At 63.1% G+C, this 27,247-nt stretch overlaps 4 protein-coding genes across 21 annotated transcripts in view; 3 read left to right on the forward strand and 1 right to left on the reverse strand.

Annotated features, from left to right (window-relative positions):
- Positions 1-12,438, forward strand: part of PPP1R16A (protein phosphatase 1 regulatory subunit 16A) — a 28,391-nt gene extending 15,953 nt beyond the window's left edge. The window contains exons 2-12 of one of the 2 annotated variants that reach the window (XM_063079699.1): positions 2,940-3,127; positions 6,726-7,713; positions 9,115-9,185; positions 9,258-9,403; positions 10,381-10,484; positions 10,556-10,680; positions 10,776-10,901; positions 10,993-11,068; positions 11,148-11,277; positions 11,424-11,586; positions 11,814-12,438. In XM_063079699.1, the coding sequence (XP_062935769.1) occupies positions 7,455-7,713; positions 9,115-9,185; positions 9,258-9,403; positions 10,381-10,484; positions 10,556-10,680; positions 10,776-10,901; positions 10,993-11,068; positions 11,148-11,277; positions 11,424-11,586; positions 11,814-12,185 (1,572 nt within the window). In that variant the 5' untranslated portion in view covers positions 2,940-3,127; positions 6,726-7,454 and the 3' untranslated portion in view covers positions 12,186-12,438. The remainder of the gene's footprint in view (positions 1-2,939; positions 3,128-6,725; positions 7,714-9,114; positions 9,186-9,257; positions 9,404-10,380; positions 10,485-10,555; positions 10,681-10,775; positions 10,902-10,992; positions 11,069-11,147; positions 11,278-11,423; positions 11,587-11,813) is intronic. The other variant, XM_063079700.1, reaches the window with a different exon arrangement.
- Positions 12,439-12,811: 373 nt separating this feature from the next.
- Positions 12,812-17,138, forward strand: GPT (glutamic--pyruvic transaminase). 7 transcript variants are annotated; one of them, XM_063079581.1, is made up of 12 exons: positions 12,812-13,023; positions 14,498-14,663; positions 14,799-14,888; positions 14,958-15,066; positions 15,222-15,355; positions 15,474-15,717; positions 15,854-15,933; positions 16,017-16,153; positions 16,236-16,410; positions 16,535-16,690; positions 16,792-16,904; positions 16,973-17,138. In XM_063079581.1, exons 2-12 carry the CDS (start codon positions 14,502-14,504, stop codon positions 17,061-17,063), a joined length of 1,491 nt encoding a protein of 496 aa, XP_062935651.1. In that variant the 5' UTR covers positions 12,812-13,023; positions 14,498-14,501; the 3' UTR covers positions 17,064-17,138. The 7 variants fall into 7 exon arrangements, with proteins under 7 accessions (XP_062935651.1, XP_062935648.1, XP_062935653.1 ...); XM_063079578.1 differs by having other exon boundaries at positions 12,813-13,023; positions 14,290-14,663; XM_063079583.1 differs by having other exon boundaries at positions 12,813-13,023; positions 14,518-14,663.
- An 85-nt stretch (positions 17,139-17,223) lies between these two features.
- On the forward strand, positions 17,224-20,838 carry MFSD3 (major facilitator superfamily domain containing 3). 3 transcript variants are annotated; one of them, XM_063079587.1, is made up of 5 exons: positions 17,224-18,753; positions 19,557-19,617; positions 20,221-20,345; positions 20,413-20,522; positions 20,605-20,838. In XM_063079587.1, exons 1-5 carry the CDS (start codon positions 18,087-18,089, stop codon positions 20,776-20,778), a joined length of 1,137 nt encoding a protein of 378 aa, XP_062935657.1. In that variant the 5' UTR covers positions 17,224-18,086; the 3' UTR covers positions 20,779-20,838. The 3 variants fall into 3 exon arrangements, with proteins under 3 accessions (XP_062935657.1, XP_062935656.1, XP_062935655.1); XM_063079586.1 differs by lacking the exon at positions 19,557-19,617 and adding an exon at positions 19,987-20,134; XM_063079585.1 differs by adding an exon at positions 19,987-20,134 and having other exon boundaries at positions 18,662-19,617.
- Positions 20,839-20,981: 143 nt separating this feature from the next.
- RECQL4 (RecQ like helicase 4) lies at positions 20,982-27,219 on the reverse strand. Of its 9 annotated transcripts, none has more exons than XM_063079536.1 (22): positions 27,136-27,219; positions 27,037-27,070; positions 26,849-26,946; positions 26,554-26,694; positions 25,732-26,291; positions 25,557-25,641; positions 25,345-25,471; positions 24,883-25,014; positions 24,707-24,799; positions 24,495-24,631; positions 24,019-24,102; positions 23,754-23,942; positions 23,503-23,682; positions 23,271-23,426; positions 23,127-23,177; positions 22,567-22,855; positions 22,357-22,486; positions 22,103-22,272; positions 21,853-22,033; positions 21,612-21,774; positions 21,311-21,419; positions 20,982-21,217 (listed from the first exon to the last, which is right to left on the reverse strand). In XM_063079536.1, exons 1-22 carry the CDS (start codon positions 27,217-27,219, stop codon positions 21,093-21,095), a joined length of 3,318 nt encoding a protein of 1,105 aa, XP_062935606.1. In that variant the 3' UTR covers positions 20,982-21,092. The 9 variants fall into 9 exon arrangements, with proteins under 9 accessions (XP_062935606.1, XP_062935602.1, XP_062935601.1 ...); XM_063079532.1 differs by having other exon boundaries at positions 22,929-23,177; XM_063079531.1 differs by having other exon boundaries at positions 22,929-23,177; positions 24,495-24,601; positions 25,557-26,291.
- Positions 27,220-27,247: the final 28 nt, after the last annotated feature.

The following is a 27,247-nucleotide window of genomic DNA, read 5'->3' on the forward strand; positions in this document are numbered from 1 at the left end:
CCTGAGTGTGGTTGCTGGGCCCTGTGGTGGCTGCACGTTTAATTGTTTGTGTTGAGACTGCCAAGCTGTTTTCTTTCTTTTTTTTTTTTTCCTATAAAGATGACCACTAAGGGGATCTTAACCCTTGACTTGGTGTTGTCAGCACCATGCTCTCCCAAGTGAGCCACAGGCCGGCCCTTGCAGTGGATTGATTGATTGATTGATTGATTGATTATTTATTTATTTATTTTTAAAAAGATGACTAGTAAGGGGATCTTAACCCTTTACTTGGTGTTGTCAGCACCACGCTCTCCCAAGTGAGCCACAGGCCGACCCTTACAGTGGATTGATTGATTGATTGATTGATCGATCGATTTATTTATTTATTTATTTTTAAAAAGATGACTGGTAAGGGGATCTTAACCCTTGGCTAGGTGTTGGCAGCACCACGCTCTCCCAAGTGAGCCACAGGCCAGCTCTTACAGTGGATTGATTGATTGATTGATTGATCGATCGATTTATTTATTTATTTATTTTTAAAAGATGACTGGTAAGGGGATCTTAACCCTTGGCTTGGTGTTGTCAGCACCACGCTCTCCCGAGTGAGTCATGGGCCGGCCCCCAAACTGTTTTCCAGGTGGCTGTCCCATCTGATGTTCCCCCCACTGATGTGTGAGACCCCATCCTCACTGCAGTTTTAGTTTGCATTTCCCTAGTGGTTCCCTAGTAGTGAGCACCTGTTCATGGCCTTGTCTGCGCCCTTGGGTCCTCTTCAGTGGCGCGTCGGTGCACATTTTTTTGCCCGTTTCCTCGCTGCACTGTTGGCTTACAGTGCTCAGTCTGAGATTCTCCTTGGGTTCTTGAGGGGGCCCTCTGCTCAGTGTGCAGTTCGTCTGTTCACCTTCTCCACAGGGCCTTCAGCAGAGCAAGAGTTCATGATTTTGGTGAGGTCCAGTTTATCAGCTTTTCACTTTATAAACTGTGTTTTTGGTGTTGAGTCTTATAGAAGTTATATTCCTTCACCTTTTATGTATATTTGGGTTGGGTTTTTTTTGTGTGTGGCTGGCTAGCATGGGGACCTGAACCCTTGACCTTGGTGTTACCAACACCACGCTCTAACCAAGTGAGCTGACCAGCCAGCCCCGTGTTTAGTTTTTACAATGCAGACATTTTGAAGATTGAGTGCAGTTGGATTTATCAGCTTTTCTCTTAAGTTTCTGGGTTTTGAGTTGAGGTTAGAAAGGCTTTCCCCTTTGCTGGATTACAAAACATGTTCTCTTTCTGCTTCTTGTACTTTATTTTTTCCTTGAGGTTAAGTCCTCAAGTCTTAAGGACTTGTGTGATGAGTCTGGGGTTTATTTTGGTGTGAGGAGTGAGGTGGTGTTCCACCCTGTTTTTCCAGGCAGCTACCCACCGTCCAGCACCTGTACTGAGTCCTACCCCCTTCCACGGGCCCCATGTGGATCTCCCATGTGTCGTGGGCTCTGGGGGCCTCCCTGCTGCTGCCCGGGCTTCCTGCAGGACCACTGCCTCCTGGCCATGTGCACCTGGTCTCCCTCGCCCTGGTCTTTCCTAGGCTCCTCCTCTGTGTTCACTGCTAGTCTTGCTCCCCACACTCTCTCCGTCTGCTCTCTCTGGCCCTTTCCTCACATGCAACTGCCTGTTGCTCCTCAGTCCAGTGACTCTTGCCGTCCACCGTCCTGTCCTTTCCACTCCCTGCTGTGGGGTGTGCTGGTTCCAGCCTGTCTCCTGTGCCTTAGCTTCTTGGCAGGATCTGGTCACATCACTCTGCCCGGCCGTCAGTGTGGCCTTCATCCCCCTGCATCCCCACCCCCACTGCAGCCACCCCTGGTCCCGCTGCGCGGCCAGAACCTAGCATGAGCTTTTCCTTCTCCATACCCCAACCTGATACCTGTGCTGAGGCACTTCACGCCCGCCCTGCCCAAAACAGCTCTGAACATTGCTTCTGAAGAGGTTACTCTTTAATGTCTCCCAGCTGAACAACACAAGGACGGAACACAAGTCCCTCTACCTGTCCCACTTTTGTTCATTTCTGGTGTCTCTTAATCTTGTTTCTTATGCAAATGCAAATGTGTGTTCTTAGTTCATTCCTTTTTCACACAATAAGTAGCATATTATATACATGATCTTATACTTTCTTCACTGAACAAACATTACTTCTTAGCGATCCTTCTGTGACATTACATAGGAAGCTTTCTTAAAAGACCCTTTTGATAGACATTGAGGTCATTTCCACTATTTTCTGTCATGAACACTGCTGCTGTGAGTGGCCAGATGGCATTTCAGATCCTCCCTGCCTGTGCAGTGAACTTCTCAGGACAGGACCGGGTGGAGGCGGGCCTCGCACCGTGCCCCATGGGGATGCCGTGCTGCCTCCCACGGTCGCAGGGGCGAAAGTGCCCAGACTGCACCCCTCAGTCTGTCCAGCCATCAGCTTCCCTAGGCTGCTGCTGCTTCAGAGCACCCTGTGGGCCCGCAGGGCGTAACCAGTCCAGGCTGGAGCAGCCCACCCACCTGAGACACCCTCCCTGTCTCTTCTCAGCGACTTGCTGGTCGCCGTCCTCCCCACAGCTTCCTGTGGCTGCAGAGGCCCCTGCAGTGCCGCCTCTCCTTGCTCTGCCCTGGACGTCCTTTTGCCTTCCATGCTGGCCACCGTGATGTGGTGTGATGTGTAGATGCACATCCTGCCATCCTCTGCAGTCCCCCAGGCGTAGACCACATGCCGTGTGAGGGAGGAGCCTGTCTCCCTCCTGTTCCGCCCCCAGAGCACAGCCAGGCCACGTCTCTGGGCATTTGTCTCCTTCTCTGAATGGACAATGTGAACCACAGGGAGCCTTGGGCCTGGGCTTGTCTCCTTGGCCATGCTGAGCTGTGCCTGCCTCTGAGAAGCTGCCGCTCCCTCAGCCCCTCACGAACACTGACAGAGGCCCCTCTTCCAGGTGCTGACACATGGCTGAAAGTTGCAGAAGAGCAGGACGTGGTCGTGCCCACAGCACACCGGTCGTGTAGTGGAAGAGGCCAGCTGGGAAGATAGCGCCCTCGGGGGGCTGCCGCTGTGGGGTGGTGGCAGTTCTCCCTGCAGTGTTGAGAAGACCCCACCTGGACTTGAGTGGCAGAGTCTTCACAGGTGAACTTCTGGTTGCCAGATCAGGGTGGGGGAGGGGACAGGGACCTGCAGTCGGCTGGAGGGCCTCCCCTCACCCTGGTGGGACATTAGGTACTGGGGTCCGTTTATGGATGAGGTGCAGCATGTCTCAGGATTCCCGGCTGCTAATGAGCCCTGCGTCAGCGGCCCCACTGAGAGTCTGTCACTGCAGTCCTGGCCCCGGAGTCCTCTCTGCCCATGAAAATAGATGAGGCTTGTCCGTGTGACATCTTTAACCAGGGTGGTGGTGTCCCTGCCCATGTCCACGTGCCCATGACACTGAGATCCACCTCTCCTTGTGTGACAGACAGGTGTGTATAGATGCTATTCTGTGGATTGGCTATACGTAATTTACCTTTCCCAGAATGATGGGCATCGGGGTAGCTTCCCATTTTTTGCTGTTATAGGTATTGCTACAAATAAAACCAACTCTTGGTTGGTGGTCACAGGAACCGACTCCAACAAGCCTTAGCACACAGGGTTGTAAAGAGGGAGGGCTGGCAGGCAGGGTGCTGGGCCCAGCCCTGACGCTGCCCGTGCCCTGCAGCACGTAGCCCAGGAGGCAGAGAACTCTCTTCTCTTGACCTCCACAGCACCACCCTGGCTCCCTCCCTGACCTGCTGTGGGGGCCTTAGTAGGGGGTCCTAGAAGTGGGGCCGTCAGAAGGTGCACCTTTCAGGTTTGGAGATGCACTGTCAAGTGTGCCCCTTCCAAAGAGCCGTGCTACATGTAGTCCCACCCACAAGCGTGGGGAGGCCGCAGTGGGCCCTATCTCCTGCCCTTCTCGCAGACACAGCTCCCCTGCACCCCGTCCTCCCTCTCAGCATGTCCCTGAGACTCTTCCCTCCGGCCCTTCGTTTCTTTCTTCTCTCTGAACAGGGCATGACCTCCGCCTACCCCTTACCCCCCTGGGTGAATAATGCGGTACTTGCTGCCTCTCACAGGCTCTCATGGTGCAGTGGCTAACAGGGGACTCTGGATTTAGCAAGGCCCCAACTTCCCCATGTGGAAAATGAGGATGATGTCAGGGACCTGCGGCAGGAAGGCTGTGGTAGTGGGGATGGGGACTGGGCACTCAGGCGGGCGTGGACCTGTCCCTACAGGAGCTGCTGGGAGCCTGGACTGGGGTCTGGGTGCCAGGCCTCTCATCCTGAGGGCCGGCTGCTCCCTGCTGCTCTCTGCATGGTCTTTGGGGGTCACCTAGAGGTGTGCAGGCTGAGGGGACGGTAGGGTGGGAGTGAGGGCAATGGCCAGTGTCCTTCCAGGAGGCGCCCCCACCTGGGTCTCACACTTCTGTGCAGCTTGTCTGGGCTCTGGAATAAACTGACCACATTATCTCTGTTTGACATTCCAGGGAGGCTTGGGGGAGGACTGTAGACTAGGGTGGGAGCCGTCCTGTCCAGTACCTTCTTGGCCTTGGTGTGGTGTGGTGGCCATTTGGTGGGACTCTTTGGAGTAGGCCACTGTGGCTCGGTGTCTCGGCCAAGACTGAGGCTTCCAGGCTCTGGCAGGCTGTTCCTTGTTCATCCTGTGGCTGGGAGGAGGGTCCAAGGCTTGGTGAAGTTCAGCTGGGGCAGCCAAGATTCAGGTAGGTGGGAGGCACCCTTTTCTCCTGGAAGCCTCAGACCTGCTGCCGCTGGCCTTTGGCTGGCCTTCCCCCTCTGAGGCTGACCTCTGGGAATGGAAGCTAGGCAGGCAGCGTACAGGGGACAAGGAGGGCTGGAAGCCTAGGGCTCAGCCTCAGGGGATCTGGGCACGGAGAGGCCGCCTGCATAGAGGCCTGTCCCGGGATGGGCACTCTCTATGGTGGGGCCCTGGAACTCTGAGATGGGCTCACCTTGGGCACCTCCATTTATCTCAGAACATGCAGTTGGGCCTTCCGGCAGGGCAGGGTCCAGCTTGAGGTCACACGCTCTTGCAGCAAAGAGCGGCTCCTGAGGTGGCCTAGGACTCCTGGAAGGGGGCCTGCCAGGATCAGGGGATAAGCACCCTGTGAGCTGTGTGTGGCAGGGAGGACAGACTTCCCATGCTGCCTGGGGCTTTGGGGGGCCGGGTCTGCAGCCCACCAGCTCCTGCCCTTTCTTCCTGCTGTAGCCAGAGGGGCTGTGGCCCCCGAGGTTCAGCCTCCCTGGGTGCTGCTCCCTGATGAATTCTTGTGGATGTGCCTCAAAATGAGGAAATCAAGAGAGCATGTATTCCACCTGCAAAGCAGTTGCTGCGCTCAGGTTGTTTTCTTCTGCAGGACAGGGTACCAGAATGTCTTTTCTTCTATTAAATAATAGAGGTGGCAGGTGACGTCTCTTAAATCTTCTTCATCTTCTCTCTGTTGGTTGGAGACTGGGGGCCGGGCAGCGGTTGGCACTCTGCTGTGATCTCTATGGGCAGGGGTGAGGGCAGGGGGCTGCTATCCAGGTCAGCTTCCCTGGCAGGCCCAGAGATGCTGACAACAGAGAGGTGAAGGTCCCAGGAGGGTGTGCACTGTGGTGGCCAGCAGGGAGGGAGGCTCGGCCACATCCAGGTGGCGCCTGGAACCCCCTGTCTTCTTGGAGGGGGAGCTGGCAGGACGCCTGCAGCACCTGGCCCCTGGCGTGTCTCCAGTGGGGATGCTGTGTCTCTAGAGGACCAGAGCAGGCCTGGGGAGCCTGGGCAGTCCGTGCCTGCTCTGGCGTCAGTGATCTGCAGAGGTGGCCAAACCTGGGAGCAGGCTGCTCAGAGGGAGAGCACTGCCTGGGAAAGCTCTTCACCTGGCAGAGAGTCAGCCAGGCTGAGGGCTGGGGCCAAAGGACTTGATGGTCCTGCCCCCAGGAATCCTCTGAGGCCAGGCTTGCAGAGTTAGATCTGTGAAATCAGAGGCCCCTGACTGACCTAATTTGACATGGCCCAGGACAGCACCCTTCCTGAAAGAAGGGGGCATCTGCTGAGACCCCTGTGTATAGGTCTGGCCAGAGGAAAGTGGGTCAGTACCTAGATGGCCACAAGGCCGGGCTGAGTGGAGAATGGGGCTCCCCGTGGGCATCCTCTGGGCAGAGCATGGCTAGTGCCTTCTGAGGAACAGCGGGTGACCAGACTAGTGACCACACCTGGTGTGCTGAGTAGGACTGAGGTTGTGGTGGGTACTTTAGCAGGGATGTCTCTGTCTGTCCCAATAGACCCCAAGCTAGGAGGGCCACCTGTGCCTGCGTCCACATAACCCGGGTTAGCTGAAGTATTGATGCCTGGGCCAGGGAGCCTGGTGAGGAAGAGACCCAGCCTGGGGACAGTGCCTGGCCTTGGAGGGGTAGCCTCATGGGGAAGGCTTGGCTGGGAATGGCAATCCTCCTGCCTTTGTTGTTTGAGCTGCACAGCCTTGGGCAGCCCTCTCTGGAAAGGGTGGAGGAAGCCTGAGGTGCCCCTTCCCCTGCCCTTCCTGAATGTGGGGCAGAGCACCCCCCAGAACTGTTGTCCTGCAGTGCTCTCTGTGGGCAGAGGGTTGGCCTCACACAGCAGGACCCTGAGACCCAGGGAGCCCAGTCTCCCCTGAGACTCAACCTGCCCCGCCCCGGATCCACCTCCACCTGCTTCCTTGTTCCTTGCTCCCCAGGTGTGTACACTGCCAGAAGGAGAGCCTCTCCTAAGAACACAAGCGACGGGCCCACCTGTGCCCTCGGTGCCCTGGCTGCCCGGAGAGCCTCAACCCTGGGCACTGGGCCCTGGGACCCCAGGACTAAGCACACTCCTGCCCCTGCAGCCACATCTCTTCATTGGTATTGATGTGCTGACTTTGGAGACAGACAGGGGAGGGGTCTGGGCCACGGCTGCTCCCAGGCCCCACCCAGGCTCCTGAGGCCTGGGAGGTGAGCCGAGAGCTATCAGGGGCTCACAGGGGCTTCTGTGCATTGGCCCTCCCCTCCCTTCCCTCGGCACAGTGCCAGGAGCTGGAACTTTGTCATCTGGGTAATTAGCTTCAGACCCTGGACTGAGGCTGGCCAGATCTTGAGGTTGCTTCCCACAGGCTGTGCACCCTGACCCCAAGCCGGAGGCAAGGCACTGCCTCTGTGGAGGCCCTGCTGGCTGGGCAGCTGAGGAGCCTACCTGGAGAGCAGGCTGCGGGCGCCTTCCCACGTTGCCCTCCTGCCTGGGGCCCATGCCCCTCAGTGCTGCCTGCACCTGGTCACGGCGTGGGGCCTCCTAAACCAGATCTGCCAGGGGCAGAGGGCACTGAGCCTTGGGAAGGGGATGCCCCCAAGGGTGCCAGTCCAGCCCGCTGCCCCTCCCCTCAGCCTGGCTTGGCTCCCAAGCTCCCTGCCCTGGTGCCCGAGCAGCCCCCGCCATGGCCGAGCACCTGGAGCTGTTGGCAGAGATGCCCATGGTGGGCAGGATGAGCACCCAGGAGCGGCTGAAGCATGCCCAGAAGCGACGTGCCCAGCAGGTGAAGATGTGGGCTCAGGCTGAGAAGGAGGCCCAGGTCAAGCAGGACCATGGGGAGCAGCCACAGAAAGAGGCAGCTGGCCGAAGGCCCCACAAGCAGGTCCTCTTCCCTCCCAGCGTTGCGCTTCTGGAGGCCGCTGCTCGAAATGACCTGGAGGAAGGTGAGTGTGGTTGAGCCCCAGGGCAGCACACAGTTGGTGGCCTTTCTCCATCCATCTGGGCAGGGGCTTGGGGCTGGTCCTGTCTATAGCTCCTGGGCCCTGGCCCCCAGTCCCTGGATCTAGCCTGCTTCCTTGTCCACAGGGCGGCCCTGAGGCCCCCACACGCAAACCCTGAGCTGTGGGCAGCTCTGAGGCCAGGTCGTGCCAGGACAGCTGTCCTTTAGGCAGGGGCTGTGCACAGAGGGGTCTTGCTGTGAGGTGGGCCAGTTGTGGGTGCCTGGCGCTGGGCTCAGCTGGCCTGGAGGTCGTGATAGCCGTCACTGCCTCTTGCCTGGTACTGGGATGCTCAGGAGAGCCCTGGTCCCTGCATGCTTGGGTCCTGTGTCTCCACCTCCAGAGTAGGATGGTAATTCTCATCTCCGTGGGTTAGAGAGCTGGAGAACAGGGCCAGCCAGGTTAGGGTGAGGCCCGGATCCCACACGGGCAGGCCTCCTCTCCATGCCTACCCCTGAGTCTGCCTTTGACTCCTTGCTCTGTGTCGGAACCTTCCCAGCTGGATAATAGGCTGGAGCTTTTGACAGGCTTTCTGCTGCTCCCCTGTGTCCTGAGCTTGCCTCTCTGGCTGCGTGCAGGTTCCATTTCTGGGTCCATGGGGTCTGGCGGAAGAGGCATCTTGGTGGCTCCTGAGGGCCCCTTCCTGCCTGCCTCCAGGGTGGAGGGTGAGGAGTGGGCAGTGCCCTCCCAATAGGCTGGGAGGTGGAGGAGGTGCTGCAGGTGTGCAGCGGGCCAAGGGGGAGCTGTAGGAGGGAGGGTGTGTCCTGCTGCATGGCCAGGGACAACCTGGTGGCCTTGGTGAGAGCCTGAGATGGGACCTCTGAAGGGGAATGAGGAGCCTGGGTCTAGTCATCAGGGAAGAGCAGAGGGAGCAGGCCAGGGGGACGGGGGCAGACAGGCCCCGTGCTGCAGGCCAGGGGGACGGGGGCAGACAGGCCCCGTGCTGCAGGCCAGGGGGACTGGGGCAGGGTCCCTTTGGTTCTAAAGGCTCTCAGTGTTGATTCTGAAGGCTCTTGATGTCTGGGGAGTCATGTGCCTCCCGTACCTGCACTCCAGGCTGCAGCAGCTGCAGGGCGGGAATTCCTCTCTGGGCTGGGGGATGGTGTGGCATTGCTGGAGGGCTGCTCATACAGGGGAGGACCTGTCCTGGGGGTCTGAGAGGTTGGAGGCAGATGGAAGCCCAGTGCTCCTGAGCCCTCACCCTGGGCTGTGGTGTGCCTCCTGCTATCTGTGTCTGTTTTTGCTTTTCCTGATCCCTGGGCGGCAGCACAGTTGGCCCAGAGGCCTGAACAGGGACAGCACAGGCTTCCACAAGACCCTACCCAACCTCACTCCTCCTTCTTGCAGTCCGCCAGTTCCTTGGGAGTGGGGTCAGTCCTGACCTGGCCAATGAGGATGGCCTGACAGCACTCCACCAGGTCAGCCACGCTGGGGGCGAGCAGGGCAGGGGTGGGCTGGGGCTGCAACTGCTGAGGCTGCATGGTTTGCAGTGCTGCATTGATGACTTCCGCGAGATGGTGCAGCAGCTCCTGGAGGCTGGGGCCAATGTCAACGCCTGCGACAGTGAGTGCTGGACGCCTTTGCATGCCGCAGCCACCTGCGGCCACCTGCACCTGGTGGAGCTGCTCATTGCCCGGTAGGGCCTGTGGCCACTTGCACCTGGAAGGGCTGCTCTCTGTAGCTGCTTGGTCTTGGCCTCCTGTGTCCATTCCCCCCTTACCTTTTTTGAGAGCAGCACCCGGGGCCCCAGGGGAATGCATTTGTGCTCAGGGCCCACCCAGCATGCATCCTCCTGCAAGAGGGCAGATTTGGACCTTCAGTTCTGGCCTGAGGGCCTCCCCAGGGTCTGTACAGAGAAATGCTGTTTCAGTTAGAGATGAGAGTGGAATTGGCAAGGGGAGGATGGGAATGAAGAGGCCAGGTGGGCTTGGGACAAGGGCACACCTGGGCACACGTGGTGTCTTTACTTTTAATGAGGAGGTAGATAGAGCAGGGTAGGGGTCCTGAATATCACCTGAGTAGAGGAGGCTGTAGCTTCACCAGGATCCAGGAGACTCCCTCCCTCCTGGCCCCTGGAACTCCATGCCCCTCCAGTAGGACAGAGGGTCAGGGCTCAGATTATCCTTGGAGTGCTCCGGGCAAAGTCAGGTGGGTGTGCAGGTGGACATCAATGCCAGTGGGGCTGTGCAGCTGGCAGGCCTGCTGGGGCAGTGGTGGGAGGTCCACAAGCAGGTCCCCTGGAACACCTGGGGCTCCCTGGCCCTGCTCCTCCACTGCACATGGGCACCCTCATCTGTGTTCTGGGCTCTATGCAGCTCTGTGGTGCTCTCCAGCCAGTGGCCTGCTTCCCTCCCCCCACCTTCTGCTCCCTGGGGTCCCCAGAGTCCCTGCACCACCCCACAGCAGGTGGGCCTACTGTGCATGTTGATGGGGATAGACAGGTGCGAGGAACTCGGAGCCCAGACAGGTTGGCTGCAGGGTGGTGTCTGGGGCTGGGTCTCTTCCTCTTCATCTGCCCTGCACTTCCTGAGGGGCAGTCCTAGGCTGAGGGCCTCGCTCAGGAGCTAGGTATATGAAGCCTGTGACCAGCGGCCCTGTCTGTCCTCCCTGCAGTGGCGCTAATCTCCTGGCAGTCAACACCGATGGGAACATGCCCTATGACCTTTGTGAGGATGAGCAGACCCTGGACTGCCTTGAAACTGCCATGGCCGACCGCGGTGAGTGTGCGGTGCCTGCCCAAGTGGGGTGGGGCATGGCATGTGCTCTCCCTGAGCCTGCTGCCCGGCAGGCATCACCCAGGACTGCATTGAGGAGGCCCGAGCTGTGCCAGAGCTGTGCATGCTGGACGATATCCGGAGCCTGCTGCAGGCTGGGGCCGACCTTGATGTCCCTCGGGACCATGGGGCCACGCTGGTGAGGACTGGCCACGGGGCAGGGTGCGATGGGGCTGAAGACTGCTGCTAGAGGGCCGTGGGGCTGGAGTTGAGGGCTGGGTGGCTTGCCTGCAGCTCCATATTGCCGCGGCCAATGGGTTCAGCGAGGCGGCTGCTGTGCTGCTGGAGCATCGAGCCAGCTTGAGCGCCAAGGACTGCGACGGCTGGGAGCCGCTGCACGCAGCAGCCTACTGGGGCCAAGTGAGTGCAGGGTGGAGTGTGGGGGCGAGGGTGGAGAATGGGGGTGGGCTCCGGGGCCCCAGCCTTCAGCAGTCCCAGTGGTCACCTGCAGGTGCACCTGGTGGAGCTGCTCGTGGCACATGGGGCCGACTTGAATGGAAAGTCCCTGATGGACGAGACGCCACTTGGTGAGCTACAGGGGGTTGCCTTCACCTGGCGGAGGGGACAGGCGGGAGGGCGTCCTTGACCCCCGCACCTTCTTCTCAGACGTGTGTGGGGACGAGGAGGTGCGGGCCAAGCTGCTGGAGCTGAAGCACAAGCACGACGCACTCCTCCGCGCCCAGGGCCGCCAGCGCTCCCTGCTGCGCCGCCGCACCTCCAGCGCCGGCAGCCGTGGGTGAGCCACGCCCCATTCTGCTGGGCACAGGCCCTGCTGCCCGTCCATCCCCCTTTCCCCCCATCAATGTCAGTGGCATGTCGAACTCTGGGGCAGAGTCTTTGGGGTGGGGGGCATCTTTCTCTGACCCTCCCCCTCTCTCCCAGGAAGGTGGTGAGGCGGGCGAGCCTGACCCAGCGCACCAACCTGTACCGCAAGGAGCATGCCCGCGAGGCCATTGTGTGGCAACAGCCATCCACCAGCCCGGAGCCGCCTGAGGACGATGAAGACAGACAGACGGATGCTGAGCTCCAGCCGTTGCCTGCAGAGGTGAGCAACCCGCCCCTGCTCTGCCCCAGCACCGGGTGGGCCTGGGCCTCGCCCTCTGCACTGGCTCCCTTGTGTAGGCAGTAGGGCCCAAGATCCTGTGTCCCTAGACTGGGCTAGTGCCCCGCCCCATCATGGCTGTCCCTCCACGACCACACTGCTGGGAGTCTGAGGCCAGGGAGGAGAGAGGGGTGCTTCCTGACTGCCTCTGGGCTGTGCTCTACCCACAGGAAGACAACCCTGAGGTGGTCAGGCCGCACAATGGCCGTGTAGGGGGCCCCCCAGGGCGGCACCTGTACTCCAAGCGGCTAGACCGGAGCATCTCCTACCAGCTGAGCCCACTGGAGAGCACTGCCCCCCATGCCCTTGTCAGGGACAAGGCCCACCACACTCTGGCGGAGCTCAAGCGTCAACGAGCCGCCTCCAAGCTGCAGCGACCCCCATCCGAGGGGCCTGAGGCCCCTGAGTCTGGCCTGCCTGCTGACACCGAGACCCCTCAGCCCGACTGTGCCTTCAGGACGGGTGGGGACCCACCTCTGCTCAAGCTGACAGCCCCTTCAGAGGAGGCTCCTGAGAAGAGGCCCTGCTGCCTGCTCATGTGAGGGCTGCCAGCTCAAGGTGGCAGGGGTCCCGTCCCCAGGCCACTCAGAGGTTGCCTTGTGACCCCTTCCCTGGAGTCCTTCCCAGTGCCCTGGTGCTGCAGGTGGGCAACCACCATGGAGCTTCCCTGGCTCCCACTACCCAGGACACTGGCTGCCTCTCAGGGATGGACCTGTGGGAGAAGCCGTACTTGGGGTCTCCAGCTGCAGACTTTTTATCCAGTGATTCTTGATAAAGGGCTGTTTTTGCCACCAAGCCTTGTTGTGTCTCAGCTGGGCCACCGTCCCCACAGTGGGAGCAAGTTGTGCTGCTGGGCCCAGGTGCCGCTCATCCCCCCGAGCACCCAGGCCTGTAGGTGCGCGCTGGGGCTCGCATATCGCAGCTCTGGCCCTGGGCCTGCGTGGGAGTGAGGCCCAGGCCACACCCTCGCTCAACATGTTCGAGCTTCCTGGAGGCTCCTCTGTAACTCTTTGCTTTCCTGAGGGGAGCGGGGTGCTTTGGAAGGGGAGGCCATGCTGGAGGGGCAGGGTCCCTTGCCTGGAAAGGGAGGTGGTGGTCTCCACAAGACTCTTGGGCCAGAGCCAGAGAGGCAAAACAGGTACAAGGCTGGCCTCAGAAACTTCCATGGGTGAGCAGTGGGTCCCCAGTTCCTGGCATGAAGCCCTGGTCCTGGGGCCTGGCTGCCAGCTTCCGCCTGGGCTGGCAGAGGAGACAAGCAGTGGCCACTCAGGCTCTGAGCTGGCTGGTATAGTGTGCCAGGGCAAGGGGGCCCTTAGGGCTTTGGGCAGGAGGGCTGAGGGCACTGCCAGTTCACCTCTCCACAGCGGGCAGCATTTCATGGTGAGTGCTGGGTGGCATGGGTTTGGGTCACCCTCTCCTCTTCACTGGGCACTGACCTGGTCTGTCTGGTATCCCTAGGGACTGCCTTTTCCCTAGCATCTGTGCTTGGAGGGGTGTCCTTAGCAGGGTTGGGGGAGTGCCAGGGGCTGGCTGCTGGTTAAATTTAGTGTGTGGGGTAGTGCAGCTGCCAAAGATCCACCCGCCACTATGACTGCCACTGGTGCCTGGCTGCCAGGGGGAGGGTAGGGGTGGGCCCTGCCTGGGGCTGGGGCTATATTAATCTGCCCTTGGTCCTGGTGTGCTGAGAGGCAGATGTAGCAGAGCAGAACCCTACGAGGTGAGAGACAGGTGGGCCAGCCACTCAAGGCTCCTGACAGCTTCTCTCCCAGCAGTGGGAACAGAAGAGCTAAGGCACCCCGCGGGCCAGACCACCTGCCCACAGCCCACTCAGAGGGCCAGCTCCCTGACCTCCAGTTCAGGTTTACCTGCCTGCCTGGCTGCCCTGGGGCAGGCCCACCCTGGACATGGCCTTACAGCTCCCTGTAGGGCCTGCAGAGGTGGGGCTCTGAGGGCCTATCATAGCTCGCTTCTTGCCCTCCCCGCCAATCAGGAGCAAGAGGGAAGGGGAACTTAGGTCACCCCTGGCCTGGATGTGGCCCCAAGGGCAACCCCAAGCTAGTGCATGGTGAAAGGGCACAGCAGCCCAGAACAGCTGAGGAGTGATGTGTCTGGGGCCCAGCCTCCTCCAACACCCCAACTCCTTGCAGTGCTGATCAGGGACCAAGGTCCAACCAGGGTGCTCTTGCAGCCTCCAGGCCATGGCTGCCAGCCCAGGAGGGCCCGGATGGAGCCCAGAGTCTGAATTCCTCACTCCCCTCCCCCAATGCCCCCCCCAGGATTCCTGAGGCCTGGCTCAGTTACCTTGGAGACTGGTCTGCTGGCCCAAGCAAAGATGGGGTTGCCGAGAGGGCTAGACCTCAGCAGAGGCCTGCTGGGGTAAATCTCCAGCGGCTCTGGGCTCCATTCTCACCTTGGGGATCACCACGTTCACCCCTGCCCAGCTCTGCCAATCCCTCAGGGCTGCTGGCCCGTGTGCTCAACCCTCCTCCTCTACCCCACACCCAGTCCCTCAGAGCTGCTTGAACCATCCGTTTGTCCCTACCCCCATGTGGGTCTCTGGCTCCCCTGCCATGGGGACACTGGGCGGGCACTGGGCCTCACCCCAAGCCCCACCCACCACCTCACCCACTCCCTTTGGCTCCCCAGGGCGGGGCTCAGCCGTCCCAGTGCCTTCAGCCCTTTCTGTCCCTGTCAGTTGGGGACAGCAGACTGCAGTGAAGACGGTGTTTTCTTACCCTGAGCCTCCATACCTGGCTTCCCCCTGCCCTGGCCCACTGAGCCTGGATCCAGCTGCCCCCATCTCCACTTCTGTGTCCTGTGCCTCCTGAACTGCCTTCCTGCCTGGTCTGAGCAGAGTCATGGCCTTGAGGGCAGGTGACCAGAGCCAGGCTGCAAGGAATGGGCTGAAGGAGAAGGTGCTGACGCTGGACACCATGAACCCGTGCGTGCGGAGGGTGGAGTATGCGGTGCGAGGCCCCGTAGTGCTGCGTGCCTTGGAGCTGGAGCAGGAGCTGCGCCAGGTATGGCCCTGGGCCCCTGCCACCCTCCAGGATGCATCTGGGCAGCTGAGTTGGCCCCAGCCCCAGTGGCATCTGGAATAAGGGCTGTGGGAGGGGCAGGGCCCCGTCTTACCGTCTGATTCCCTTCCCTCACAGGGTGTGAAGAAGCCCTTCACTGAGGTCATCCATGCCAACATTGGGGACGCACAAGCCATGGGGCAGAGGCCTATCACCTTCCTGCGCCAGGTGAGGCTCCTGCACTGCCCCCCCATCCTCAAGCCCATGGGCCCTGGCCTCAGCACTGGGTCTTTCCAGGTCCTGGCCCTCTGTGTAGACCCCGATCTCCTGAGCAGCCCCGACTTCCCCGAAGATGCCAAGAGAAGGGCGGAGCGCATCTTGCAGGCCTGCAGGGGCCACAGCCTGGGTAAGTGCCAGTGCCAGACCCTGCCCAAGCCCCAGGAAGGAGCAGAGAGGGGTGAACCCGCCTGCGGGAGGAGGCCGATCCCTTCAGAAGGGCTGCAGCGGGGCTCAGCCACCCTCACCTGCCCCCTCCCTGATCTGCTCCGCCCCCGGGCCCAGGGGCCTACAGCGTCAGCTCTGGCATCCAACTGATCCGCGACGATGTGGCGCGGTACATCGAGAGGCGTGACGGAGGCATCCCCGCGGACCCCAGCAACATCTTCCTGTCCACAGGGGCCAGCGACGCCATCGTGGTAGGCCGGGCCGCGGCAGGAAGAGACAGTGGCCGTCTGTGCATGGCCCGGCGGTGCCCGCGCGGGGCGGGGGACGGGTGTAGCCGCCGCCCCGCCAACCCCGCCCTCCCGCCCGCAGACGGTGCTCAAGTTGCTGGTGGCCGGCGAGGGCCGCACGCGCACGGGCGTGCTCGTCCCCATCCCGCAGTACCCGCTCTACTCGGCCGCGCTGGCCGAGCTCGACGCGGTGCAGGTGGACTACTACCTGGACGAGGAACGCGTCTGGGCGCTCGACGTGGCCGAGCTGCGGCGGGCGCTGCACCAGGCGCGCGACCGCTGCCGCCCGCGCGCGCTCTGCGTCATCAACCCCGGCAACCCCACCGGTGCGCCCGCCCCGCAGCCCCGCAGCCCCGCAGCCCCGCAGCCCCGCAGCCCCGCAGTCCCGCAGCCCCGCAGCCCCGCAGCGGGCGAGGCGCTCCCGAGGCTGACCCCGGCCGCGCTGCATTCCCCGCGCCCCAGGGCAGGTGCAGAGCCGCGAGTGCATCGAGGCCGTGATCCGCTTCGCCTTCGAGGAGCGGCTCTTCCTGCTGGCCGATGAGGTGCGGGCGGGCGGCGCGGGCGGGCGGGCGGGCGGGCGGGCGCGCAGGGCAGCCCGGCCGGCGTGACGCCCCGCCGCCCCCAGGTGTACCAGGACAACGTGTACGCCGAGGGCTCGCGCTTCCACTCGTTCAAGAAGGTGCTCACGGAGATGGGGCCGCCGTACGCGGCGCAGCAGGAGCTCGCCTCCTTCCACTCGGCCTCCAAGGGCTACACGGGCGAGTGCGTGCGGGCCGGGCGGCGGGGCTCGGACGCGGGGCGGCGCCTCTTCCCGCCCGGCCCGACGCCCGCCGTCGCCTCGCAGGTGCGGCTTCCGCAGCGGCTACGTGGAGGTGGTGAACCTGGACGCGGCGGTGCGGCAGCAGATGCTGAAGCTGATGAGCGTGCGTCTGTGCCCGCCCGTGCCCGGCCAGGCCCTGCTCGACCTGGTGGTCAGCCCGCCCGCGCCCTCCGAGCCCTCCTTCGCGCAGTTCCAGGCGGTGAGCGGGCCGGGCCGAGGGGGCGACGATGCAAGCTGGGGGGTGGTGGTGACAGGGCGGGGCGCGGGCTGGGGGGCGCCGCGGCCCCGGCCCGCCAGGATCGACCGTTCCTCCGCGGCCGCAGGAGAGGCAGGCGGTGCTGGCTGAGCTGGCGGCCAAGGCCAAGCTCACCGAGCAGGTCTTCAACGAGGCTCCCGGCATCCGCTGCAACCCGGTGCAAGGCGCCATGTACTCCTTCCCCCGTGTGCAGCTGCCCCCGCGGGCCGTGCAGCGCGCTCAGGTCTGGAGGGCCCGGAGGGGCCTGGCGGGGCCAGGGAGGGGCCGGGGCAGGGCCGCGGAGTCCTGGGCGTCGAGCTCTGACCGGCCCCACCGGGCCCCCAGGAGCTGGGCCTGGCCCCGGACATGTTCTTCTGCCTGCGCCTCCTGGAGGAAACTGGCATTTGCGTGGTGCCCGGCAGCGGCTTCGGGCAGAGGGAAGGCACCTACCACTTCCGGTGAGCCCGGGCCTGCACAGCCCCTCCCCGAGTCTCCTGTCCCCTCCACTTACGGTCTGCCTTTTCAGGATGACAATTCTCCCCCCCATGGAGAAGCTGCGGCCACTGCTGGAGAAGCTGAGCCGCTTCCACACCAAGTTTACCCACGAGTACTCCTGAGACCTGCTCCTGCTGCCCGGGGGGCTGGGCCTCTGGATCTCTGCTGGTCCCTAATAAAGCTGTGTAACAGTGTGACGCCTTGGAGGCAGAGCGCAGGGCTGCAGGGACAAGCCCCGCCTTTGTCCACCCTGACTGCCTTCATGCAGGCCTGGGGAGTCAGCTCGGAGTGGACACTAGTCCTGCTCCCAGGAGGAGTGGTCAAGGACAGCTCCCAGAGGAGGTGCCCCTCCTGCTCGCCAGCACGCGCCGCTGCGGGCCTGGGTCTCCACGTGCTCTCAGGTTTTGGGGCAGAGACCAACACATTCACACACGTGTTAGGTAACAGTGATGAGTAAGGAACGTGAAGGAAGGCACGGGGCCATTTGCGCCTTCTGGGGGGAGACCCCAGAGCTGTTGGCGTGGGGGTGGGGACTAACGAATACCCACAGGACCAGGTGTCCCAGGGTGGCCACGACAGAAAAGTAGCCTTTTCTGAGGAAGACACAGGAAGCTGTGTCCCTGTGCTGGCTCTCCTTCCTGCACTGTGCACCTTTTCCTGCGTGCCACAGAGGAAATACTAAACCATAGGATGGAGCTGGTTGGAGAGGGTGACCGTGAGGGGCTCAAGGAGGAAGTCTTAGTGTTCCTCTTAACTGGGACAACAACGGTGGTGCCCCACCTGGGGGTGTTGGAAGAGCAAATGGGTCGGTCCCTGCCCGTGTTTTGTTTGATGCGAAATCCTAGTGCGCATGCCCATGCCATCTTTGGGTGGGGAGGCGGAGGGGGGTCCCTCGGCCTCCCTTGGCTTGAGCTTGGGCTGGGGCTGCAGGTGGGCAGGCAGGCCTGTGTCCTTGCCCTGGGAACATGGGGGTGAGCCCCTCCTGTGTGCACAGCACGCACTGCCGTGGGTCACTCGCTTAACCTGGACCAACGGTCCTCTGAGGTAGGCACGGTAGTCCCTGATTTATAGACCAGGAAACTGGGCCCCTGGAATATGCTGAAGTGACAGCAAACCTGCTCAAAGTGGCTTCGGCAGCTGAGGAAATGCATCGACTCACGTGCCTGCATGTTGGTCCAAAGGCTGGGCTGGGTTCAGGGGCTCGCAGACTCGGAGACCGGATCGGCCAGGGCACCCAGTCTTGTCCACTCTGGAGGCAATTCTTAGCCACAGGCTACACTTCAATAGCCATGTCAGGGCCTTGGGAGCCCCAGAGAACACGGTTCGGGCGGGAGGAGACTCAGTGCCAGTCAGGTGGGGCTTGGCCTAATGGCCAGACCCTCCTGGCCTTGTCACCGGACACTGGAGGGCTTTGTGGGCAGTGGCTGGCTGTATCCTGGCTGAGCCTGGGCCCTGACCTTTCATGGGAACCCCCTGCCTTTCACTGCCTTGGGAAGGGGCTGCAGCCACAAGCGCAGCAAGGTGGGGTGTCCAGTGGCAGCAGTGTCCAGAAGCAGGCGGTGGGTCGATTGAAAGACTGTTGGAGGGCGGGGGCTGGCCACGGCGGCGACGGGCTCCGGGCTGCGGGCCAGGCAACCTTCCAGCCGGTCAGACGACGCGGGAGCGCCCACGGCCCCGCCCCCCGGAAGGGCCCGCGGAGCCGGCCCCGCCCCCCGGAAGGTCCGACCCGCTCCTTCCCTGCCGCCGGGCGGAAGCCTGGTGAGAGCCGCGGACGCTCGCCTCCCGTGCGGGCCGGGCTTCGGTTCTTCCAGGGTATCGACACCCCGGGGCCCCGAGGGCGCGCGTGCAGATCTGAGCCTGCCCAACCCTGACCCTGCCTGGCTCCAGCCCCAAAGCCTGACCTCTGACCCCGTGCCGATGGGCCCATCCCGCCAGTCTCCGCCTGGCACCTGGTCTCCCGGCCTCGACCCTGCCCGATCCCCCGAGCGCTGCCCATGCACGGGAAGCTGCTGCCGCTGGCCGGCCTCTACCTGGTACAGGGCTTGCCCTACGGGCTGCAGACGGGTCTGCTGCCGGTACTCCTGCGGGCCCGTGGCCTCTCCCTGACCCGCGTGGGGCTGGCCAAGGTGCTATATGCACCCTGGCTGTTCAAGCTGCTGTGGGCCCCGCTGGTGGACACGCGGGGCTCCCCGAGGGCCTGGCTGGCGCTCAGCACAGCGGCCCTGGGCTTGGTGTGCGGGCTCCTGGCAGCGCTGCCTCCTGCTGAGGCTGGCCGGGCCGGGCTACCCACCACTGCGGTGGGGCTTTTGCTGCTGCTGAACCTGGTTGCCGCTGTGCAGGACGTGGCCCTGGACACGCTGGCCGTGCAGCTCCTGGAGCCGGCTGAGCTGGGGCCTGGCAACACTGTACAGGTTGTTGCTTACAAGCTGGGAGCAGCGCTGGCTGGGGGTGGGCTGCTGGCCCTCTTGCCCACCTTGTCTTGGCCGCTGCTCTTCCTGCTCCTGGCTGCCACCTACTGGCTGGCTGCTGCCTTGGCCTGGGCTGCACCAGCCCTGCGCCAGCTGCCACAGCCTCAGCCCTCAGGGCCTCCCCGCCACGCACTGCGCCTCCTGCAGGATTTGCTGGCTGTGCCTGGGACCCTGTGGACAGCAGGCTTTGTGCTCACCTACAAGCTCGGTGAGTAAGGCCTCGGGTGAGGTAGCAGCAGGGGTGGGGCTTCAGGGGCAGCTCCAGGTGGGTCCCCAGGAGCTCTGGGGTAGGACCTGCAGGCTGGAGTCCAGCCTGGCCCTGACACCCAGGGCTCTGTAGCTGGGCCTTGTCTCTTGTTCCTTCTCAGCTCCAGCCACAGCCCTGTGGGCCTCTGGAGTTGCTTCATGCTGACCCTGGGCTTAGCCAATGCTTAGTCCCATTTCTCTGCCAGCACCAGTGGCCAAGGAAGACGGAGGCAGGACAGGGGCCTGGCTGGGCGGAGCATGATGACTGAAGCCCCAAGTGGGAGGGTTGGGGCAGGTATGGGGGCCACCTCTGCCCACAGTCTCCCTGCAGGTGAGCAGGGAGCCAGCAGCTTATTTCCGCTCCTCCTGCTGGACCGTGGTGCTTCAGCCCTGGAGCTGGGGCTGTGGAATGGTGTGGGCGCCATGGCCTGCTCCATTGCCGGCTCCTCCCTAGGTGGGGCCCTGTTGTCCAGGCACTGGTGAGTCCTCCCCAGCCCACCCTGCCCACCTCTCACCCCCTCGAATCCCCTGACCTGCCCAACCTCTCCACTCCCCCTCTCCCCAGGCAGCCGCTGCACCTGTTGAGGTTAGTGCTGCGGCTCCGCCTTGGCGGCCTGGCCTGCCAGACTGCCCTGCTCTTCCACCTGGACACACCAGGGGCCAGCCTGGGCCATGGCACAGCCCTGAGAGGTAAGGGGCTGGCCCTGGGGTGGGAGGGACCATGAGCCCTGGGCACTGCTGACCTCTGCCCTTCCAGGAGCAGCCTTGCTGAGCCTGTGTCTGCAGCACTTACTAGGGGGCCTGGTCACCACTGTCACCTTCACTGTGATGATGCGCTGCAGCCAGCTGGCAGCCAGTGCCCTGCAGGTGAAGAGTCGTGGCAGGGGTGACAAGGGGCTGCAAGGCTTGGTGTCCAGGCAGGCCCTGACCGCCCCATCCCCACCCCCAGGCCACCCACTACAGCCTCCTGGCCACTCTGGAGCTGCTGGGGAAGCTGCTGCTGGGCGCCCTGGCTGGGGCCCTGGCCGACGGCCTGGGGCTGCGTCCCTGCTTCTCCTTCCTCCTCGCCCTCTCAGCCCTGCCCCTTCTGGGCCTGGGCATGGCACCCAGCACCCTGGCCTGAGCTGGCAGCTGGACTGGTCAATAAAGCCGACTGTGCCTGAGACCCAGAAGCCTGTGTCTGAGTCTGAAGTTTAACATGCAGCTGCTCTCAGGGTGCAGGGCTGCCTCACCAAAAAAAACGGCTCATAAAAACAACTTCACGTTTTATTCTGCATTTTGGAGCCTCCTCATTCCCATGCTCCTGCTGGTGGATTTTGCCCAGGTGGTCAGTCACTGTCCTGACCACTGACAGGTCCACCTTTGCCTTGACAAGCTGCTACATGCGACAACCTCCACGTGGTGGCCACAGAGCCAGTGCCCTCCCATGTGGGGCAGTCAGCGGCTGACCAGCAGGATCTCCTCTGTGGCCAAGTGCATCAGGGCATGGAAGCTCAGGTGCAGGTACTTTCTCCAGAAGCGCCGGTCCCGCCCGTACACCTGGGCTGGGTAGCAGGGGCTTCCTACAGAGGACCAGGAAGACACAGGTGTGAGTGCGTTGGCTGGCTCTGGCCTCCAGGCCCTGCCTGCATCGTTCCAAGCCTCCTGGGCCTCACCGATGCCGTGGAAGATACGGGCCACAGCCCTGCCTGAGAACTTCTCCTCTGGCCGTAGGGACAGAAGTTGGCGGATGTCACGGCGGATCTGGTTCTCCCAGTCCTGCACCTGCAGGTGGGAGGGCGGGTCAAGCTTCCCTGAGCTTTGTGGCATTGAGTTCCACACAGCGCAGCTCTGGGCAGCCCAGGAGATCTTAAGCCAGGCTGGGGTGGGTCCAACTGTGAAGTCTGGTGTACGTGCACGTCACACCTAGCCTTCCCTGGGTCCACGGCCTGTGCTCCAGGAGGGGCTGGCGCTCACCCTGGCCTGCCCTGGCTCTGGGCCCCACAGCTCCTCCATGCCCACTGGCCCCTGTGCCTTTTCTTCATCTTCCTCGAAGTAGTGGCCAAGCAGATCCTTGAGCCTGGTGCTGCGCTCCTCATTAGCCTGCTCCAGGCAGGGCCCGCAGCTGGGGAAGGCCACGCTGGGAGGGAATGAGCCTGTCAGATATGCCCACAGGGGGAGGGTGGGTAGCCTCAGGCCCTGCCTACCTCCTCCTCACCTGTGAAAGGCCTGGAAGGTTCGGTGCAGAAGGGCCAGGGCCTCGCGCTCCCGGGCCTGCACACGGCCATACAGGAAATCGCAGATCTGGTCTCTCTCCTCACCTGTCAGGTCCCCAGGGCTGCGCAGGTGGAAGGCCAGCTCCCCAAACTCCACAAACACCCCTGTGCCCCGTGGCTCACCTGCCAGAAAGCACGTCAGACGCAGGCGAGCAGCAAGCAGGGCCCAGGGCGGGGCAGAGGTGGGCATACCTGTCCTGGACTCTGGGTCCCACCGCAGCTGGCGGAGAGCCCTCCGCACGGAGGCCAGCTCCCAGCCCATCGAGTCTGCCAGCTCGGCCACATCACAGTCCACGGAACTACTGCACCGCCTTCCATCCTCAGGTGGCTGCCGGGCCAAGCACATGGCCACAGGGGGACACCTGCGGGGGTTGGGGGAAGTGTGCGTGTCACCAGCAGCCCTGGTTCTTTGTCCCTGTCCCCAGCCCAGCATGGGCTGTGCTCACCTGTTGGCCAGGGCCTGGAGCTGGGCGGGGCCCCCAGGGCAGTGCAGGCGGCAGTGAGCATAGGTAGGCGCCAGCAGCTCCAGCCAGCGCAGTGGGTGCAGCTCCAGGTAGCACAGCAGAGTCTCGATGGCTGGGGGCATAGCAGGACTCAGGGAACGCGGGAATGACCCCTCCCCAGGCCCCGCCCCTCCCCTCCCCCAGGCTCCTCACCCTCCTCCGGCATGTCCAGAGCCTGCACCGTCGACTGCACTGGGAGTGTCTGCTCATGGCCTGGGCAGGCCCTTCTGGGCACTGGAGCTGTTGACTGGCTGCTGTGTTGCTTGGCCTCCTGAAGGGAGGACATGGCCACAGTCCTCTCCCCGCTCTTGTGTTCCTCCTGCTCTGGGGGCGGCCGGGTGCAGGTGCAGGGTGGGAAGGCGAGCTGCACCAGTTTCTTCACGGCAAGGAAGTCAGTGCCTTCGGCGTGCACGTGTTTGCGCAGCTCCTGCAGGTCTTCGCCCTGTAGCAGGACAGCTGTGACGGTGGGGCCGAAGCCTGAGGGGGCTGGAGTGGGGGGGGAAGGGGGTGCCAACCTGGGGATGCAGGAAGAGGTGGCAGTGGGCAGGCTGCCCGTCACGCCCGGCCCGGCCCACGGCCTGCACGTAGCTCTCGAAGCTTGGGGGCATCCCCAGGTGGAGCACGGCCCGCACATCCGGCCGGTCCAGCCCCATCCCGAAGGCCACCGTGGCCACCACCACCCGCACCTGGCCCTGCATGAAGGCCTGCTGCACCCGCTGTCGCTCCCGGCTGCCCATGCCAGCATGGTAGGCTTCAGCTACAGCCTCTGACACATGACCTTTGGGGAAGAGGAACCAATGGTCAGTGAGACAGGGACATGCATGCCCAGGGTGGGTCCACAGGGGCCCCAGCCCTGCCTGTGGCTGCTCACCTCTTGGCCCCGGGCCCCGGGCAGCACACAGGCGGGTTCGGAGGAGTGCAGCAACCCGCTCTGTGTCTTCACGTCGGTTGCAGTAAACGATGATGGAATCCAGGACACGAAAACGGTCACCCTGTAGCAGCGTCACCAAGGCCTAGCAAAGACCAGTGATCAGTATGGGCAGTCGGAAGCTAGGCCTCTGCTGGGGTCCCTGGACTGAGCATACATACCTCCTCTGGGTCCCTATCCATGGACACAGAGAGGTACAGGTTGGCAGGGATAACAGCTGATCCACTGAAACCAAGCTGTTCGGCTACACCCAGGTGCCGGGCCACGTCGCGGGCTGTACTGCGTGTGGCCGTAGCAGTGAGTCCCAGCAAGCAGTGCACACCCATGCGCTCCCGAAGTACCTGTGCCAGAAGGGAGGGCCACTGGTGAGGCTGCCCAGCTCACCCACCTTGCTGACCCACACATGGCTCACCTTACAGACGCGCAGGTAGCAGGGCCGGAAGTTGTGGGACCACTGAGAAAGGCAGTGAGCCTCGTCGATGCAGGCAAAGGCGATTGGAGGCAGCTGGGTGGCCTGGGGGAGGCTGACAGGGCCCCCCGCCCCAGCCCCCACCAGTGCCTCTGGTGACAGCATCAGCACATGCACCTGGCCTGCCCGTACCTGAAAGGAGCAGGGTCAGGGGCACAGCCCAGGTCTCTGCCCACTGCCCCCTCCTCCAACCCATGAGGCCCTCCACCTTCTGCAGAACTGACTCCCGCTGCTTCCTGGTCATGCCTGAGTGGAGGCAGGAGGCCTTGAGACATGGGGGCAGGCCTGTTACCTGCAGACACAGAAGCAGGGATGTCACAGGCCAGCCAACCCCAGCCCTTTGCCAAGACCTCTGCCCAAAAGCTTTCTAGGGAGAGAATAACCAGACCCTAGGTCCTAGGAGTAAGAGTTCTGAGCTACCTGTGGGAACTGGCCCAAGACCCTGGAGCAGCTGGGTCCCAGTGGAGATGGCTCCCCTTCCTAGTGACACTGCCTTGGGGTGGGCTGGGGGTGGTGCCGTCAAGCTGTGCTTTCCTTGGGCACTGCCAGGGCTGGAGCCAAGGACAGCAAGCTCCTGGCAGGTTCTGGGGTAGGGAGTGGGTTCTGGGCAAGCAACAGCAGCCCAAGAGAGCTGAGGTGTTGGTTCCTAGCCATCTACGCTTGCTGGGGACTCTGCCCACACACCTGGTCATCCATGAGCGACAGGAGGGGAGAGACAACCAGGGTGAGGCAGGGACTGCGCTGGGCGTAGAGCAAAGCTGGCAGCTGGTAGCACAGTGACTTGCCAGCACCTGTGGGCAGCACCAGCAGCGTAGAGATGCCTGGGCAGGACGACAGTCAGTACAAGGCTCTGAGGCCTGGCTGGGGCCCCCTCAGCCCCACACAGCCGTTCTCACCAGACAGGATCTGCATGACTGCCTGCTCCTGCCCAGGGCGGAAGGCTCGGTGCCCCAGCTGCTGGAGAGCCTGGAACACCTCAGCCGGTGTCTCTGCAGGTATGGATGTTGGTCACAATGGCCCGAATCACCACAACTCCTCAGTAAGAGCTGTGGGCCAGCAGATAGCTGCTCACCTGCCACCTGCCCTGAGGGCCCTGGTGGGTAGAATGGCAGCATGGCGGGACTCAGGCGGAGTGCCTTGGGCACAGGCCACTGTGTGGGCACCAGCAGCTCAGACCCAGAAGGCCTTGTGTCCTCTGCACCTGCTTGGGCAGACAAAAGAGGATGCTGTGGGCGCTCCCTGCTGGGCTGAGGTCATTCTAGTGAGATGGCCACCGGCCACAACTGCCCTACCCCCACTCACCGGGGAGCTGGCAGTGGGTGGTTTCTGTCCTCTGTGCTGCTTCATCCAAAGCGAGAAAGGGTCGAGCGCCACCTTTGTCCTCAACAGCCTCCTTCTGGGGAGCTAGTGTTGGGCCTAAGTCAGGGGCTGGAAACCGATGAGGCCTTTTGCTTGAGCCACATGTGCCCCAGAAGAGCACAGCACCCCTCCATGTGGTGTTGGGCTGACCTACGCCCCAGGGCAGAAGCCTCACCTGGTTGGGGGCACTGAGATACCCAGTGGCCAAACTGCCCACACCGGAAACAAGAATTCTTGACCAAGGCTTGGGGCCTGCCGCCCCCAAAGCACTCTTCTTTCTTCTGCCACTTCTGCTTCCACGCCTAGGGGGTCCCCACAGAGAAGGGTCATGTGGGTAAGAGACAGAGAAGGAGTGACAGGAACCCCCGACCCATGTCACCCTCTCACCTGCTTGCGGAGGAGCCTGCTACGAACCGCCCGGCCCCGCGCATAGTGTTTCTGCTTTAGGTTGAGCTTCACGTAGTTGCCCCTATCCCAAAGGGATGTCCTAGGAGAAAAATCAGGTGGGCGATGCCCACTCCCTGCCCTAGTTTGACTCAAGGGACCGATGCCAGGGCAGCTGGGGGCCGAGTGACCACTGTAGGGTGGAGGTGGCTGTGCCTGTGCAAGCTGCCCTGGAGGCTCTTTCTCAAGTGCTGCAGCCCCAGCCCCCTCAGACGGGGGTCCCGCTAGGCAGCTGCCCCGCTGGGTCTGTGCGGGGCTCCCCTTGGGTTCCTCACTCCGTCTCCGCTTCTTGCTTCGACTGTCACTGGACAGGGGACTCCCTGCACTAGAGTCCTGAGAAGGTGCCTTGGAGCCAGTGCTGGGGCCACGGACGGCCGACTCGCCTGAAGTCACAGCTTGCGATTCCTCTGTGCCCAGGCCAGGCTTGCAGGCCTCGGGGGCCCCACTGTGACACTGCTGCAGCCAGCCCGGGTTTAGGGAGCCCAGCCGTAAGCTCAGAGACTCCCGCAGCTGCTGGAGGCGGCCCGGCCTTGGCTGGGGCCCAGGAGGCTGGCGGGGCACATCACTGACTTCTTCTGGAGAGGTGGGAGCAGCCGCTGCGCCTGGCGGCCTTGGGGCGGGCACCTTGGACAAAGTACTTCGTGGAGGCCAGGATATGCGGCCCAAGGCTGGCCTGGCCTGCAAGGGAGAAGACAGACTAACAGGCAGGGACTCAGGGCCCTGGGCTGCTGCAGACTCTGAAGCCTGCTCAAGTCCCCACCCTCAATGGTGGAGCAGGATAAGAAGCGCAGCTGGGACAGAAGAGAGGCTGAGAACAGAGACAACCCCAGCACCTGTCAGGAGAGCGGCGCTCTAGTGAGCGGAGAAGCCTGTGCCTGTGCCTGGAAGGGTGGACAGGAAGGGGAGCCTGGGGAACGTGCACTGCCCGCGCAGCCCTCACCTGCAGGGCGCCCTTCAGATTGGCCTTGAGTCTCTCCCCATAGTCCTGCACACACCTCCGCGAGCGTGGCCCTGGAGTAGGCTGCGGACTCTGGGTTGCCGCCCGATTCAGGTGGGGCCCCCAGCAGCTGGGCTCTGGCGCCTGCAGGAGACAGTAGAGGTCCAGGCCAGAGCAAGGCTGGTGTGTGCAGAGGTGCCTCCAGTCTCCGACCCCACCCCACCAAAGCGGGGACGGCCTTTAGCCACCCTGCCCAGTCCTCCTCCGCCGCTGGGCTGGGGTGACGGGGCCAGTGTACCTCCTCGGCCGCCGCGGGGAGCGACTGCTCGGGGCTGCGGGGCCCGCCGCCAGCCTGGCCCAGGACCTGCTTCAGGGCGCGGTACTCCCGGTAGAGCGCTGGGCGGGAGGGCGTCAGGGTCAGGGCGGGACCGGCTCGCCCGCGCCCCCGCCTGCCCCGCCCCGGCCGCTCCCCGCCCGCGCGCTCACCGCGGGTCTCCTCGGGCGCCGCGTCCACGTCCTCCTGTGAAGGCAGCGCGTCAGCAGTGCCCGCGCCCTCAGCGCCCCCGGACCCCGGACTGCCCTCACCTGGCCCGGCCGCCGCCCGTGCCGCCGCCCGAACGCGCGCTCCCACGCCCTCAGCCGCGCCCGCACGTCCGTCAGCCGCTCCATGGCGCGCCGGCCCGGGACTGCGAATCTC

Source organism: Cynocephalus volans, chromosome 15, assembly GCF_027409185.1.
Source record: "Cynocephalus volans isolate mCynVol1 chromosome 15, mCynVol1.pri, whole genome shotgun sequence".
In the NCBI taxonomy this organism is placed as follows: domain Eukaryota; kingdom Metazoa; phylum Chordata; class Mammalia; order Dermoptera; family Cynocephalidae; genus Cynocephalus; species Cynocephalus volans.